Source organism: Myotis brandtii, unplaced genomic scaffold, assembly GCF_000412655.1.
Source record: "Myotis brandtii unplaced genomic scaffold, ASM41265v1 scaffold384, whole genome shotgun sequence".
Classification (NCBI taxonomy): domain Eukaryota; kingdom Metazoa; phylum Chordata; class Mammalia; order Chiroptera; family Vespertilionidae; genus Myotis; species Myotis brandtii.
Genome location: NW_005364745.1, coordinates 1,886,067 through 1,903,850, shown reverse-complemented (window position 1 = coordinate 1,903,850; position 17,784 = coordinate 1,886,067). Strand labels below are relative to the sequence as shown.

Genomic DNA, 17,784 nt, shown 5'->3' with positions numbered 1-17,784 from the left:
CCCCCCTCCCGCCGGGCGGGCCGGACACTGGGCTTCCCGCCAAACGCGCAGACGGCGGCTGCTGTGCCAGTGCCTGTGTGTCCGGGAGGTTGGGAAGGGAGGACCCTGCTATTTGCATCAGAGTCAGGAAGTTGATCTGTTGCAGCTGCAAGAAAATAAAAATCAAAGACACATCTGAGAATATAATGGGAAAAAACATGAAGAACCAACAACGATCAGCTGCCTTCTCCACCAGTCGCACCTCTGTCTTCCTTCGCGTCTGCGAGACCCAGGAACGCTGAGCGGGAAGCGCAGCTGGGAGGCTGTTAGTAAAAAGGAAAAGACTGGCTTCCTGTCTTCACGGAGCTGCCCCTGGGAGCACCCGTGCGGCAGTTTGCGTGAGTACCCCAGCGATCCCAGAGGAGGGTCTAATGGGCGGGAGGTGATCACAGAGAATTCAAAGATGGGTGTGTGCCGGGGGCTCCTCACACGGGCACCACCTTGCCGGCTGGCCAGCAGCCCCTGAACACGGATGAACAGATGACTCTGGCACAGCTTCACTGCAAAAGAGAAGGCTAAGGGACGGCTTGGCTGACAGCAACCAGGCCTCCTCGACTGCCTGCCTCGTTAGGCTTTTGTTGCAGTTTTTATCTTTAGATACAATCGGTGGAGTGAGTAATCTTGGGAGGACACGTGTTTACACTGTCCGCTAGGCGAGGGCATCCAGGAATTAGGCATAAGGATTCCAGTAAGCACCCGGGGTCTGCAAGTGCAGAGACTTGTTTGGAAAGGTCAAGGAGTAACTAGGGGCACCACCTTCAACACTCGCCTAAGGCTCCCCTAAGTCAGAACTCCCATAAACAGGGCAGGCGGCCTTCCACACACTTCCTTTTTCGCAGAATGTCCTCCTTACCACCAAGGTGTGTGGGCGGGTTTTCAGGAAAGAAAACAGCAGAGATTGGCAGACGGGTGAGGGTGAGGAGCTCCCAGGAAGGACTGGCTGGGTCAAGTGCAAGCACGCACCCCCGGCTGACGCCTGCGCAGCATTCAGTCCCCATGGCAGGTGAGCCCCAGGCCACTGGCCTCGGATGCCTGGGGACGGCAGCCAGGATGACATGTTTTACGAGGAGGAGGGGGCTTTCTCCACCTGGCCCAGCAGGGTGCCCTGCAGAGAGGAGCAGCGGGAAGAAGGGCCGTTCTGCCATTTCCGAGGTCGTGACCAGAGAACACCATCAGCATCAACAGGCGCATCACGGAGTGGGTGTCAAAAAGCGGCCCCCGGGCACCCACAGGTCCAGGGATTTGCCACGAAGGAGATGGGACCCAGACGTGCGCACTGACACCGGCTCAACAAACAGTCTGGGCCCAGGAATAGGGACTGTCCCACAGTCCGGGGCGCTTGTCCAGAAACGTAACGAGGATGAAGATTTGCCAAACAAGCTCTAGACGCTGGTCACCTACGAACCTGTCACCACTTCCAAAAAGAGAAGGAAGGCAGGGGTGACTGACAGTGATTCTTAACCTTTGCGAGAAGCCAAATTATTTGCAGAATTGGTGAAATACACAGGGCAGTGACCAGCAAAGGCCCTGTGCAATCCAAGAAACAAGTTTGAGAAATGCTTCTAAAACTTTAAGCTGTTAAGACAGGTTATAAAAAGGAAAAGGACTGGGGAGAATAAAAATAAAATCAGTTTCAACAGTGGAACAGGCAGAAAAGTATTCTCATCAGGCCCATAAGTTCAAAGACATCAAGAATCACCAATGAAAATGGTGTATCGCATCCCATGCCTGGAGAACGGAGTTGAGGGAAACGAGTATCTAAGGTACAAAGCGGGAAAGGAAAGTAATTTTAAACTTCGGTAGACAGAGAGGAGGATGACCAGGTGAGAACAAGACGCTGCAAGTCAAAGGGAAAGTACTTTGACCTGCAGCCGGCAACTTCCAAGCAAGCCCCGGCCGGGTGTGCGGGACCTAGGCGGTGGCAGGTAGTGACAGGTGGTGGCAGGGGTGAGCTCAGGGCCCTCTGAGCAGGAGTCCGCTGGGCGGGTTTGACCCCCACCTCACTTTGTGGGCACCTCTGTGTCTCGAAACGCTCAGTAAAACCAGTCAGCCTCTAGGCCAGTGGTTCTCAACCTTCCTAATGCCGCGACCCTTTAATACAGTTCCTCATGTTGTGGTGACCCCCAATTTCATTGTTACAAATGGAACATAATTAAAGCATAGTGATTAATCACAAAAACAATATGTAATTATATATGTGTTTTCCGATGGTCTTAGGCGACCCCTGTGAAAGGGTCGTTCGACTCCCAAAGGGGTCGCGACCCACAGGTTGAGAACCGCTGCTCTAGGCCCTAGAGATCTGGGCGTCTGAATGAGCAAGTGCCCAAAGCAGAGAAGCCGGGCGATTCCATTCCAGCCGCCCCTTCCTGGACGTGTGTCCATATGTGAGAACCTCACATGCATCACGTGTGGCCTCACGCGCTCGTGGCAGAGCTGCTCACCTGGACTAACTTGAACACCTCGTCCTGGAGCATCTGCCTAACAGAACCGGGAGAGTGTGGCAGCCGCGCCCGGGGCTCGCCGCGAGGGGCCGGCGGGGGGGTGGGCACCAGGGTTTGTGAAGCAACGCTGACTCCATTGGGCACCACGGGTGGGTCTGGAGACGATTTCTCTTTACATTCAGGGGTCTGTGCACTGCGCGGGGAGCGTAGGAACAGAAATCACACGTTAACCAACACAGCACATTACATGCCTATGATCTGAATATCTGGGTCCTACTCGTTTCTTCTACTTTAACAGCTTTCTCACAGTTTTCAGGAAGTTTAAACCCTCCAGCCTCCTCTCTGTACCCCTCGCATCTGGCACCACCAGACACACTGGTCGTCAGCGCTTTCACTAAGAGGCGTGTGCTGCACGGTCAGCCTGGTCCCCTCCCTGTGTGACAAGCCAGAGCAGTTCACACAAGTATCTTACTGGCCTGCTCCCTGTAGGCATCGGAGTTTGAGACTGTGCAAGTCATCTTTCCGCTGTACAAACTATGTAATTTGGTTTGAGAATATGTGTTTGTTTGTTTTTAACTACATTTAATGACCCAGAGTGGAGTTAAGAAAACAGGGAATGTGCCTGGCTGGTGTGGCTCAGTGGCTGAGCATCGACCATGCACCCAGAGGTCACTGGTTCGATTCCCGATGCCCGGGTTTCAGGCTCCATCCCAGTAGGGGGCGTGCAGGAGGCAGCCAATCAATGATGCTCTCTCATCACTGATGTTTCTATCTCTCTCTCTCTCTCTCTCTCTCTCTCTCTCGCTCCCTCCCTCTCCCTTCCTCTCTGAAATCAATAAAAACATATACAAAAATTAAAGAAAACAGGGACTGTATGGGTTAAAAATGTTTAATTCTAAGATGGGTTAAAAAATGTTTAATTCTAAGTTTGCTATACAGCAAACTCACACTGACCATTAAATGTGAAATAACAGTATTATGAACATTTCATTTCCGAACAAATCAGAGTTTGTTTTTATAATTAAACCCTAACCAACAAACTAAAATAATTATTCCTTAACATAGCAGATACTCAATGTTTTCTAAGCAAATCAATTTCCTAAACTAAATAAGGGAGCAGGCATTATCCTACCCAAATAAACTGATCATTGTCTCTAAAAAGAAAAGAACGTATTAAATCGCATTTACACTTATGAGGCCTTGCTCTCATTTCCTTTCAGCAATATTCGCCTTTTACCAAACACCTAAGGTTCACAAGAACAAAAGCTCACTTGTCAACTTCATGGAAAACAGGCATTACAACTCATTTGCCTGCCTTAGACAATGTTGTTAGCCTTTGCTGTCAATGAATAGCAAGGAGGTCAATTCTAGCGATGGAGAAATTTTCTAAAGTAAAGCTGTGCTATATGATCCTCCTCCCAGCAAGATTTCCACACGGACACATGGCTCCGTCTCTGCGAAGATGCAGCGGCAGACTGGACGCGTCTGCTCACGGATAAAAGCATTCTGTGTGCTGCTGGAAACCGCTAGAGGCTGAAAGTGAGCAACTGCCACATCTCTTGATAAGAGAGCCACTACTTTTTTCAGAAAGCCTGTTCTAAAATAGTTCCTGTATTTCTTTAAAACACACCTATTAAAAAAAAAAAGAAAGATTTTTCTCTAATATATTTTTTATTGATTTTTTACAGAGAAGAAGGGAAAGGGATAGAGAGTTCGAAACGATAATAAGAGAGAAACATCAATCAGCTGCCTCCTGCACACCTCCTACTGGGGATGTGCCCGCAACCAAGGTACACGCTCTTGACCAGAATCGAACCCGGGACCCTTCAGTCTGCAGGCCGACGCTCTATCCACTGAGCCAAACCAGTTAGGGCTAGAGGAAAATCTTTCAATAATTCACTTAAAGGTGTCAGAAATGTGTACCTACGTCACTTTTTTAATGCTTCATGTTGATTTAATATTATTCTCTTAGTTTTTGGTGAAAACATTCAGTAATTATTTCAAAAGGTACAGGAGGCATCAGTTTATTCTCTTATCTATTTATAAAACAGGATAACACGGTAGTGTATGCAAAAGTTCTTACCTAGGAATTTCTGAACTTCTGTCTACACAAAATGAATGAGGAATGGTATGTTCATGATTTGAAAAGGCTTCGATCATACTACAATTAAAGATTAATGATCGCTTAGGAACCAAGATATTCTTTACATTCTGTAAGAGACAGGCGATTGAATGGCCAGCCATCTCAGAGTCCAAACATCCTCTACTCCAGCCTCTGTGAAGTTAGCTCATAATTACCACCTGTTTACATTTGTCACCATAGCAATTAGTAACAGATTCAAACAAAGCCAACAGCTATGTCTGGATGGCTTCACGACTTGGACACTGTTGCCTGCTCAGCAACAGGAATAAGAAAATCTCAAATGAGGGTGGAGAAATGGGGTGAGCTGGGACCTCAAGTTCCACCTGTGGAAGGGGCAGACCTTTGCTCAGAACACGAGAGAGCCCATTCTCACATTCGAAACTGTAAAGACTGGTTTTAGTGACAGAAATATCTCTATTACTTGTAAAGGCACATGACATTAAATATATTCTTCTTGTTAATTTTCCACAGAACCGAACAAATTTTTTACACTGAGAAGAGAGAGAGAATCTAATTATGTTGCCTCTCATGAAAGGCAATTCTAAAATTTCAAATATTTAGCTCTCCTTGAAACGTAACTAAGCTAGCCAGCAGAGTATATTACACCAGCAGAGTATATTACACCACTATTCATTAGCCTTATGAACAGTGTTCAATAATTAAACCACAATAGTGACAGATTGACTCACAATGGTTCTTCATTTGATCCAATAAAAAAGGAATCAGTATGGAAGAGTGGTTTCCTAATTAGCTGTTGAATAAACCCTGGTGAATTTGCAGCTACATTTTACTTTGATAAGGCTGAGAGTGATGGGAGAACAAAAGGCTAGATATCTTTACTTATTTCACTCTACTGAGATTCACGAGTATAAGTCACTACAACTCATCACTTACCATTGCTATAAACTGAACTTACAATTCCATTAGGAGCACAATATCACCATAACATGTATATCGTAAATTGTAAGAAACAAAATCCATCCACTAAGTGAATCCGAGATGAGCCCTGAGCGCCCTTCGCCCGTTCCCGGATGGACACACGGCAGTTGCCATTGCTTCCATCGCCCGCCCCTTACCCATTCTGTGCCGCTGGCTTTTCCTCCACACATTTCTCCACTGGTTCCCCCCGTGGACACGGAGCCGCTCCTGTGGAATGCTGTTAGGAGGAACGGCACCCAAAAAGAAAAGAGGGAGACAAGTAGGTATTACAGGCGGTGTCTTGAGTTGGTCTTGACATCAGTCACTCACCCAGAGTGACAAGTTTCAAAGCCAGTGAGAGACCAAAACTTAACAGTGTAGGCCCTGCTCTGACCAGACCTTACTCTGTGCACTGCTTCTGCCCATAACCGGGAGCCACTGGGCATGTTCAAGTACAATGTATTCACAAGCACATGTGTATCCAGACATCGTTACATATGTACATTGTGAGAACAATGAGAAAACCAGGAAAGATTAATCCTTTTTAAAGGAATTGTTTCAACAATTAGAAATGTCTGCATTCCACCTGGAAATGCAGTGTTCACTGTTTTGAGAAAACAATCCTATATAATAAAAGGCTAATATAGAAATCGACTCAATGGTGGAACAACCGGTTACTATGACATGCACTGATCACCAGGGGGCAGACGCTCAACACAGGAGTTGCCCTCAGTGGTCAGTGCACTCCCGCAGGAGGAGTGCTGCTCAGCCAGAAGCCGGGCTCATGGCTGGCGAGCCCAGCAGTGGTGGCAGGAGCCTCTCCCACCTCTGCGGCAGCACTAAGGGTGTCCGACTGCCGGCTGTGGGGAGCGGGTGGCAGGAGCCTCTCCCGCCTCTGCGGCAGCACTAAGGGTGTCCGACTGCAGGCTGTGGGGAGCGGACCTAAGCTGTCAGTCAGATATCCCCCGAGGACTCCTGGACTGCAAGAGGGCGCAGGCCAGGCTGAGGGGACACCCCCCCAGTGCACAAAATTGTGCACCGGGCCTCTAGTAGTACAGAGAAGTGCACGTAAGTGCAAACACTGCACACGACAGCTGAGTTACATATTTTGAGTAAAGAACACCTTCCTCACTCTTGAGTATCTTAATTTGCTGCACAGTCCATGACATGAACATTTAAGTCACTGCCTGACATGACTAGAGGCAGAATTTCAGTGGAAAAAAACACTTCGCACAGCAGCACTGCAGTCCGCGGCGTGCTTTGGAGATGAGGGCCTTGGTCGGAGGCGCCGACTAACAACACTGAAGTGTCACTGAAGTGACTTGAGCCGCTATGTGTGGACTTACTTCTAACAGCCGCGATGACGTCTGCGAGTGAGCGGCGTGGGGACCCTCGGGGCTTCCCACAGGTCCTTTGGCATCTTCTGCAGCGAAACAAGGGAGAGAAAAGGGACCATTTGGAAAATGATCGTTTCACTCTTTAGACGGTTCAGGACTTAATACAGAGAAAAATAAAATGGCAGAAATACTGTACATCCTCCTTACAGAAACACGTAAAACGCCTGGAGACAACCCCTCCTTGTCAAGTGGTCTGAGATGAGCCTGGAGAGGCCTCCCTCGGTGTGAGCAGCCCCACGGAGAGCCCTGAGAGCCCCTGTGTTAATGAAGACGGTGAGGAGAAGGCCACAGAACAAGAGCCCCAGGGCAATTACCCAGCACAGCAAAGGTCTAACGATTTAAATTCAGGTTAATGTGCTCAACACGTCAAACGTATTGAATTCTGTTTTAATTTTTTATTTTAGACTATTATAAACATACCATTTTAGACATAAGACTAAGTTATCACCGATAATCATTCGCCAATTTCAAATTAATAAAGCCAAGCAAAAAGATTAGCCAAATGAACTGACCTTCATGGTCTGGTGGGAGCGTCTCCAGTTCCTCCTGTGTAAATGTGTCTCCTCTTAAAAGATCCTCATCGATGATGTCTACAACTTGTTTATCGGTGTCATCAGTGACAGAAATACCCTCCTCACTGGTTTCCTTTATTTCAGGGGTTCTGGCTTCAGCTGGCATTCTACTGGCAAAAATGAAGCAGCTGTAACTGTAACTCATCTTGGGAAACAAGAAGCCGGCTTTCAATTGATACAGTTTATTGAAAAAGAACAAACTTAGTGCCTATATTTATCAGGTCTTGTGTTTTAACCACGCCTGGTCCACAGCAGCAGCTCAAGGGAAGGTTGTTCAATGAATGACAGGGCCTCCCACTGTATTTACTCAAGAGATTAGAATAATGTCAACTCCTTCAAGCTTGCCCCTCTCACCAGGACTCCCCTGCGTACAGGCTCCACCTTGGGGTCCAAGGACAGACCCCCCAGATCACTGCTTCCCAGAGGAAAAGGGGCGAGTGATCCGTTCAACTTCCTCTGACATTGGAGACCCATTCGCATAACAAGGAGTCCCTCAGGATGAGCCGCTCCGCCCTCAGAAGGTAAAGGCTAGGCCGACAGGGAAGAGTGTGCAAGGAGCTCCTAAAGCACTTCAGAAAGTGCTCACTCCCGGTTCTCTAGTGCAAGGACATGCTTCTTCCCTTCACCTTCAAGGGTGCAAGCCTTCCCTTCAAGCCGAACGGCATCAAACAAGGCGTCCTCCGTGGAAAAGGAGGCCGCAGTCAGCACTTACTTCCAGACGCTCCCGCGAGGTTCACTGTGGCCATCCCCTCCGTCAGGCCCCGCTGGCCCGGACCCTGCTGCCCCCCAGCAGCCGGCGCGCATCCCGCAGGCACCCTCACTGGGGGGCCCCATCGGAGGCCCGGGGCGAGGACGCTCTTGCACCTAGAACAAGCCATTTGCAGTACTTAGATCCCACCACTAATCCATGCTTTTCCTTATGTTTTATATTAGCTAATCCTTCCCACAGAACTTCTCCTGGTGACGTTTCTCACTCCTTTGCCAGGTACGAGTGCACATCTATCGGATGCGGAGGCAATGGCCAAGTCTTATTCCGCCCGGAGAAAGCAAACCTGACCACCTGAGCAGCAGTCACACGAATCGGCCTCAGAAATGCCTAAGGGGAACCACCTGTGTCCTCAGGCCACAGGAAAACAGCAATACACGTGCAGAGTTCTTCCTTTTAATTCTCTTTGCTGTTATAAAGGCAGGAATTACTTCAGAATGACACAGGAGACAAAAATAGTTACAGCTAAAAATGCAATGGGTGAAAAGCTTTCATCGCTTTCTTAGATATTTAGTTATGGACCACCTAGAAACACACATTTCCGTGACAACAAATATCACAGTATCTTATCAACTACCTTAGGACAACAAAAACTGATCTAAAAAAAAAAAAGAAAACTTCATAAAAAATAACACACACACACACACTCTCACATCCTTCATCTTAGTACAAGCACGTCAACACACACACACACACACACACACACTCTCTCTCTCCCATGCACCCTTCATCCTAGTACAAGCACGTCCCACTTGCAGCCCGCAGGCCCCACACCTCGTTTATTTGGCCGGCGTTGGCCTTTGAGTTTGACATCTCGTCCTAGAGTAAACGATTTTCAAATGGAGGCAGTTTAAAACAGAACAAGGCAGAATTAGACCATGGAGGGGGTCAACCGAGACGGTGGCAGGAGGCTCCTGGGCTCCCCTCCTCCCACGGACACTAAATGTACCACTACACACGCAGCGTCACTAGCGTCACTGCTGAGAGGAACCCCGAAAGGAGAGGACAGAAAGGGGCAAGGTCACCTCCAGCAGCAGATCTGGTAACACCCCTTAAAAATGGTCCTCGTTTCCTTTTTATCAACAGACACAAAGCCTTCAAAACTCACAGAGCACTTGTACCCCAATTAATCACTTTTAAGACTTAAAGGAACCCCTTGAAGAAGAAAAAAATTAGGTGATTATAATCAACTAGAGGCCCAGTGCATGAAATCCGTCCACTGGAGGGGAGTGGGAGTCCCTCAGCCCGGCCTGCACCCTCTCACAATCCGGGACCCCTCGGGGGATGTCCGCCAGTCAGAGACCCCTCGCTCCTTACCGCTTGGCTCGCTGCTCCTTAGCACTGCCACGGAGGCGGGAGAGGCTCCCACCATCGCCGCTGCGCTTGCCAGCCATGAGCCCAGCTTCTGGCTGAGTGGCACTCCCGCTGTGGGAGCGCACTGACCAGCAGGGGGCAGCTACTGCATTGAGCATCTGCCCCCTGGTGGTCAGTGCATGTCATAGCGACCGTTTGTTCTGCCGTTCAGTCAATTTGCATATTAGGCTTTTATTATATCGGATAATCAGATTATACTCAATCTTGTCATTAGCTTAGTTTCTTAATAATCCTTCAACACCTGGGGAAATGTAAATATACTTTAATCTGAAAAGAGAGTTCCCATTTGCGTGTAGTAACTCAGGCACTTACCTCCATAACGGCACTCCTGGCCTTGTACGCAGCAGCGTAGGGCTGTTCCGAGAGCCACAGTGATGTCAGAATGGCAGCCGCAGAGGTTCTCACCCGGAGGACGGGCCGGGCCTGGGCTGGCGCCGGGAGGCTGGGGTCGCAGGGCAGCCTGCGGGCGGCCCACCGCAGCATCCACTCCAGCAGCCCCCGCAGCCCCGCGCCGCCCGCTGCACCCAGCGCAGGAGGGAGCTCGGCTAGGGGGCCCGCGTCACTGCCCTCGATCGCTCTGAACACACGCCTTCCTCGGCGACTGCCCTCCGGAGCCCACGGACGCCGGCTTGGACTCCGGCTCGACACCCTCAGGATGCAAGGCTTCCCTGCCCCGTCCCCCTGTGTCCTGTAGAGGGCCTTCTGCTTTAGGCCGAACAAGCCGCTCCTGCCCCCACTCTCATTAAAATCACCGAGGAGGTTCTCTGGAGGAGGCTTGGTCCCTGCGGCCAGCCCTGGGGCTGGAGGCGCCGGGCCTTCCGGGTCCTCAAGCTGCGGAGCGACCTCAAAGCAGGAGCCCGCTCGGAACACGCCCTGGCCCCTGGCTTGGCCCGGGCGGTGCAATGCTGCGTGCAGGCCCGAGAGCAGAGGGTTGAGTTCCTGTTCTCTAAGGTGCCCCGAGAAGCTCGTCAGCAGCGGGATGCCGGGGTCCTCGCTCCCACGCAGGTCTCGCTCCAGGACGTAACTCAGGAAGAGGTCCAGGAACTTCAGGTACTCGTCGTCATCGCGTTCAAACTCCCAGACGCCTATCACGGGCGGGGCGCTCTGCGACACCGGCTCCTGGCCTCTTCTCGCGGGGCTTCCTGTCGGATCACCCACGCTCTCGTCAGCACTGGGCTTAGCAGTCAACGTGGATTCCACGTGACTTGTAGCCTTTCTACAGCAAAACGAAATTAGAAAAGACAAAGTTAATCATTTAATCAGTAAGTCTTACGTTAGAATTGACAATAAAAATCCTGTCCACTGACTAAGTCGTATTTTTTTTTAATGCTTCGATTATCTCTCTCTCAAATGAGGGGGTTGGACTAAACGATCTCTAAGTGCTCACTAGAGCTGAACATTCTGAATCTAAAAAAAACACCAGCCCTGACCGGGTGGCTGTCAGTTACAGGATCCCGTCCACCAAAAGGCTGCAGGTTCAATTCCAAGTCAAGGCACATACCCAGGCTGCAGGTTTGATCCCAGTCAGGCGGTGTACCGGAGACAACCAATCGATGTTTCTCTCTCTCTCTCTCTCTCTCCCCTTTCTCTCTCTCTAAAAAAATTAATAAACATACCTTTGGGTGAGGATAAAAATAAGTAAAATTTTAAAAATAAAAAATACCACACATTAATATAAAAGGAAAAATTTGTGTTAAGATATATTCACAGAAAGTTTCCTATTAGAAAACATGAATATTTTTCTGGGAGGAAAAATAAATCCTCTAACACAGCGGTCGCCAACCTTTCGGACCTCACGGACCATCAGTGGTCCTCGGACCACCGGCTGGCGACCGCTGCTCTGAAAGGTCAGAACACAAAGACAATAAAAGTCACACGCACCGACACACCCGCTAGCCTGCGCTGCTTCTCTCGCACCTGCCTGTCCGCTCCCACGGGCACAATGTGCTCGGGCAGGCGGGGCTGCCGCAGGACCCCTTTCCACACAGAAGGAGGGACTTTTAAACACTCTCTGCTGCTACTGAACCTGCTGGGCAGGCACCTGAACTGCCAACCTGCTCTCTCTCAACATGGTCCTTGGGGCAGAACACAGACCCCGAGTTCCATGAACGAGAAGCCAGAGTTCCTGCTGGGCCGGGGCAGAGCGCCAGGTCTGCGTCTCTGCTTATTCAACAGGCACAGCAGGCGGCCTCTGGGGTCAACCGGCACACCCTGCACAATTCGGCACACCCTGCACAATTCGGTGTCAGCCAATGTTTGGAGTAGAGGGATGACTTCACTTAAGCAAGGGTGTGCTCAGCTATATACTCTTCCAGGTGTGAAAAGGATAAATTACATTTCAGATACCAGAATTATAAAGAAAAAAAAAATCTGCCCAGCCAGTGTGGCTCAGTGGTTGAGTGTAGACCTATGAACCAGGAGGTCAGGGTTCAATTCCTGGTCAGGGCACATGCCCGGGCTGTGGGCTCAATCCTCAGTGTGGGGCGTGCAGGAGGCAGCCCATCAATGATTCTCTCTCATCATTGATATTTCTCTCTCCCTTCCTCTCTAAAATCAATAAAAATGTATTTAAAGGAAAAAGTCTGCTTAAATAAGAGTGCAGAGGTTTAAATGATAAGCAAGAATCTGTCAACAATTTAGGGGCAAGTTTCAAAAATGAAATGTGCAATTTCCTTCCCTTGAAACTAAAAAAAAATAAGTTAGCTAACCCCCAAACCCTGAACTATTTAAGTCTGGAGATTACTAAAAGAACTAAACTCTTCCAGTGAACTCCAGCATTCAACCTACTCATTTGATTTTACACTTTCAGGTGACAGATTATTTCCCGTCTCAATAACGGTTTCAATGGCTTTTCTAATGCACAGTCTCATCTGCATTCCCAGCATCCTGAGGAGGGAGGGTAGTGCTCATTCCCATGAACAGGCCAAGCAGTGAGGTCGCTGGGGCTGGAACCCAGCCCATCAGTTGCATGAAAATACTGAGACTTTTTTCCAAAGGAAGGGACCACCTGCTACTGAGAGCGCTCAGCTGTACCTGCGATAGCAATGCGTCCCACTCCCTCCTCCGGCCGACCGCGCCTCCGAGAGCGAGTCGGCCTCGCTGTGGCCGGGGGGCGTGCCCAGGTCTGTGAGTGTGCTCCTGCTCAGGCTCGTCCCCAGGGAGCACCCCTCGAACCCGGGACCCTCGGCGGGCTTGTCCTCCTCCACGGGCTCCCAGACGTGCCTCTCGAAGGGACCTATGTTTCTCTGCACGCGTTTGAGGGCCTTCACCCTCACTTTGTGGATGGAACGCATGACGACAGACATCGCTTCCTCGGTGTGGGGGCCTGGGAGGAAAGAAGGCAAGGCTTCCGCTCATTAAGAGGTTTCAGCTCGCCCTGACCGGTTTGGCTCAGTGGATAGAGCGTCGGCCTGCGGACTGAAAGGTCCCAGGTTCGATTCCGGTCAAGGGCATGTACCTTGGTTGCGGGTACATCCCCAGTGGGGGGTGTGCAGGAGGCAGCTGATCGATGTTTCTAACTCTCTATCCCTCTCCCTTCCTCTCTGTAAAAAATCAATGAAATATATATATATTTTTTAAAAAGGTTTCAGCTCGAGAAGGGGCCTGACTCTGGTCCCTCCTGAGGACACAAAGCCCTCCGACAAGTAAGGCCCCTTCCCCTCCAGATCGGGCCTCCATCAGGACTCGTTAGGCCACAGTCCACACTCCCCGCAGAAGCCGGAGAAGGCCCCTAAGAGTAAAAGGGACAGGACCCTGGCCCGGCCGGCGTGGCTCAGTGGTTGAGCATCAACCCAGGAACCAGGAGGTCACGGTTCGATTCCTGGTCAGGGCACATGCCTGGGTTGCCAACTGGATCCCCAGTGTAGGGCGTGCAGGAGGCAGCCAATCAATGACTCTCTTTCATCATTGATGTTTCTATCCGTCTCTCTCTCTCTCCCTCTCTCTCTCTGAAATCAATAAAAACATGTATTTTTTTTTAAAGTGTATCCTGGAAAACAAAAGTTACGAAGTAATTTAACCACCTTAGACATCAGAACAATAACTAAAAAAGAAACACTAACACTTTTTCTATCCCCACAGAGCGGTAAATAAGCGAAAATGAGTATAATCTTAGCCAAAGAACAAGGACACCTTCTGACTTCAACTAATGGGAAACAATGGAAAGGGAAGTTTTTTGAGGCTGCCTATAAAAAAGTTTAAACGTCAATACCTAACAAGACATTTTAGGTTTTAGAGAATGTCAAAAACATCTTTAGAAAAATAGAAATCAGGCCCTAGCTGCTCTAGCTCGGTGGATAGAGTGTCGGCCTGCGGACTGAAGGGTCCCAGGTTAGATTCTGGCCAAGGGCACATGCCTGGGTTGCAGGCTCCATCCCCAGGAGCATGGGTGCAGGAGGCAGCCGATCCGTGATTCCCTCTCATCATTGATGTTTCTCTCTCTCTCTCCCTCTTCCTTCCTCTCTGAATCAATAAAAATATATTTAAAAAAAATAGAAATCATAAGTGCAGTATAAGGATATGAATGCAGTCATGTGCAATCACAGGACAACTAGACCTAAATACTAGATTAGCTCTAAACATGTGGGTAATTTGAATTCTTTTAACATTTCCACATCATGGTCAAGGCACCTAATGCCACTGAACTCTACACTTAAAATGGCAAATTTCATATTATGTATGTTTACCACAATAAAAAAATAATTTCCACAAGATCATCTTGAATGTGTAGGATAAACCTAGAAGCATAAATAACCATAAAGAGAAAGAATACTAGTTTTCAATAAAATATCCAGATTATGAAAAGCACTATATGCTCATTTTATAGAATTTATCTTACTTAATCCTCTTTCAATACACATTCTTAGGCCCGGATTAAGATAGTCATTTCACAAATATGGAAATGAGGCTCGGAGAGACTGAGCCCCTTGCCCGGTCACACGTTAGTTACTAAGTGACAGAGCCACGCGGGAGCCGGCTCCTGTCTGCTCCCCGCGGATCTGGTGCTGCTGTGCAGGGGAAGGGCCCCGCCTGCTCACCCCCGTCTCCGATGAGAGGAGAGGAGAGGAGAACTGGAGGACCAGTGCTTTCCAGACAGACGAGGGTCCCCAGCAGCCCGCCCAGCAGATACGGAGAAACGACGGACAGTACCTTTCACGACGCAGTGGCCGAGTCTCTGCCGGAGGGAGTGATACTTTTCTCTTAAAGGAACCCTTATGTCCTCAGGATTGGGAAATGCTTTCACAAACATGTCTGCTACCTTCAGAAAAATTAAAAAGTGAGCTTCATGAGCAACATCATCCTTAATTAAAAGAAAAATCCCTTAGAGTTTCTGATCCTGACTTAGTTACGGTTCACCGACATTCACATTACCTTCCTGATCGGTGGCAGGTCTCCAATAAGGCTCAAAATGAGGTCCTGAATCAGTTCTTCGATGTTAGAAAACCGAGAGAAGGGCAGCATTCTGCAAGCCCACTCCACCGCACAGAGACAGTGCTCAACCGCGCAAGAGTCAAACTCCACTGCCAGGTCCTAAACGGACATTGAAAAAAATCAATCCTTTTCCCTCTAGATGGGCAGGCCAGAACACATTCAAAAGAAAATGTGCTCCAAACACTAAAACCTATCAAGCAACAGTTTTGCAAGTAATGCCTGTTCGTTTTTCTTACTCTTTTGCCAGGTAAGTACCTTCTTTCCCTCCACGTTTTCTCTTGCTTTCTGATACTGCCTGCAACTAGAGGATAACTTATCGCGGACATGCAGCATCCAGCACAACGCACACAGCTCTCGGAAGCACCCTAAGTCAGGACACAAACAGGAGAGGTCGTATGAGGACGGACACTGATTAACAACGTCAACTCTCTCTGCTTGTTTTTTTTTCCCCCACAAAATACATGTATTTTCTTTTTTTTAAAATATATACTCTATTGATTTCTTACAGAGAGGAAGGGAGAAGGATAGAGAGTTAGAAACATCGATGAGAGAGAAACATCGATCAGCTGCCTTCTGCACACTCCCTACTGAGTATGTGCCTGCAACCAAGGTACATGCCCTTGACCGGAATCGAACCTGGGACCCTTGAGTCCGCAGGCTGACGCTCTATCCATTGAGCCAAACCAGTTAGGGCTAAACGTATTTTCTTGATTATAAAAGAAACATATACTCATCATCAACACCTTACATAAAGTCATAGAGAACCTTCCAGAATTTTTATGTATATTATTAATCTGAAATAGTTCATGCAGGTCGGTTGCATGAAAACATTAAAAACACTGTTAAAGAATAAATAACTTACTCTATTACTGGTAGTTACTTGCTTTAAGCTCAATAGTATATGGTAGATACTATTTAAGCCAATGTATTCACCTGTACTTAATGCTATATAGTTAATTTGTTTGGAAAATCACTTATAGATAGGCATTTAAGTTTAAAATTTTTCTATACTAAAACATAATTTCCAATATCAATTAATATTCTTTATTAAAACCAGTACAGCCCTGGACGGTTTGGGTCAGTGGATGGAATGTCAGCCTGCGGACTGATGAGTCGCAGGTTCGATTCTGGTCAAGGGCACATGTCTGGGTTGAGGACTCAATCTCCTGTGGGGGTGTGCAGGAGGCAGCCAATCGATGATTCTCATCATTGATGTTTCTCTCTCTCTCTCTCTCTCTCTCTCTCTCGCCCCCTCCCTCTCTGAAATCAATGGAAGCATATTTAAAACAAAAACAAAAGCAATACAAGTACATAAAGACATATAAAATCCTATTACGCAGTTTTCTTTTCTCTTCACCTATTGTATCTTGGATTGCTTTCCATGGTGCTAACACACACAGTCTTTTCATTGCCAGGAGAGTATTCTGTTGTATGGAAACTTCCCCAAATCAAGTGTAAAGTAGATCATTTATTAATAGCCTAAGCAAGCAGTTCCTTTGGGACAAACCTATTGCTTTAATGGAAACCTCATCCAGCTTGTTGTCTCCCGTTGCTCCAGGTCGGAAGAAGGCTACGCCGCCCACACAGTAGTGAAGCAGTGACGGAGGGAAGGGACTCAGGGACGGGAGGGACCCTTTCATTCGAATCTGAAAGTGAAGAAGGACAGGATATGTTAACTGTCAGCTGCATAAATCAATGTCTAAGGAAACTATAAAGCAACAGGCAGCAGGTAAAGATAAGCCACAGAGAATGGAAAACACAGCAAGGCTCCTATACGACCCAAGAAAAGCATCCTGAAATGAGCCATACTTTCAGAAACTCAGCTCACACATTTACTTCAAAAAGTTCACTAGCCCATCCCTGGGAAAAACAAACAAACAAAGAAAAAAGTTCACTAGGCTCAATCTCAAAAGAGAACAAAAGGTTTAATCAAATTATCCTTTTGTCACTCAGTTATGTCCGTACAAAAAGAATTTAAAGCTTTTGTCCTTTCTCCAAAGGCATGATAAAGAAATTAAAGTATCTAACTTTCACCTAAAATAAAACTATGTGTACGCCCAGTTGGCATGGCTCAGTGGTTGAGCCTCGACCTGTGAACCAGGAGGTCACGGTTCAATTCCAATTAGGGCGCATGCCCAGGTTGTGTGCTCAGTCCCCAGTGGGGGATGTGCAAGAGGCAGCCAAGCGATGATTCTCTCTCATCATAGATATTTCTCTCTTTCTCCCTCTCCCATCCTCTCTGAAATCAATAAGAATATATTTAAAAAATAAAACTATGTGTAGTACCTAAAAACAAATACAAAATAAGGTAGATCTACATACATAACTTTTGAAAAACTAATCCATAAATGACAGAATTAGAAAGTCACCATTTGGCAACCCCTAATAAAATAAGACTTCTAGCAAGGATCATCAATAAATGCTAAATTTAGTGAAAAGTTGATGAGTGATGGATAACGTGCCAGTGGGTGGGTCATGACACAAACTCACTGGCCCGCCTCACAATCACTGAAACCAGATAAGGTGACAAGACTAAGGAGCACTAATTGGTGGTTACAGAATAGTCACAGGGATGTAAAGTCCAGCATAGGGAAATCTATATACAGTGGGGCCTTGACTTACGAGTGTCCCGACTAACGAGTTTTTCGAGATACGAGCGGTCTCTCGGCCGATTTTTTGCTTTGAGTTGCGAGCTAAAATTCGG

At 47.9% G+C, this 17,784-nt stretch overlaps 1 protein-coding gene across 1 annotated transcript in view; it reads right to left on the bottom strand.

Annotated features, from left to right (window-relative positions):
* The window catches only part of LOC102244738 (chromosome unknown open reading frame, human C5orf42), a 72,000-nt gene that overhangs the window by 30,059 nt on the left and 24,157 nt on the right, over positions 1-17,784 (bottom strand). The window contains 13 exon segments of the mRNA XM_014544842.1: positions 6-145; positions 2,481-2,673; positions 4,564-4,761; positions 5,700-5,779; positions 6,888-6,964; positions 7,451-7,620; positions 8,223-8,374; positions 9,963-10,866; positions 12,684-12,975; positions 14,799-14,907; positions 15,021-15,179; positions 15,336-15,445; positions 16,588-16,726. Coding sequence (XP_014400328.1) covers positions 6-145; positions 2,481-2,673; positions 4,564-4,761; positions 5,700-5,779; positions 6,888-6,964; positions 7,451-7,620; positions 8,223-8,374; positions 9,963-10,866; positions 12,684-12,975; positions 14,799-14,907; positions 15,021-15,179; positions 15,336-15,445; positions 16,588-16,726 — 2,723 coding nt within the window.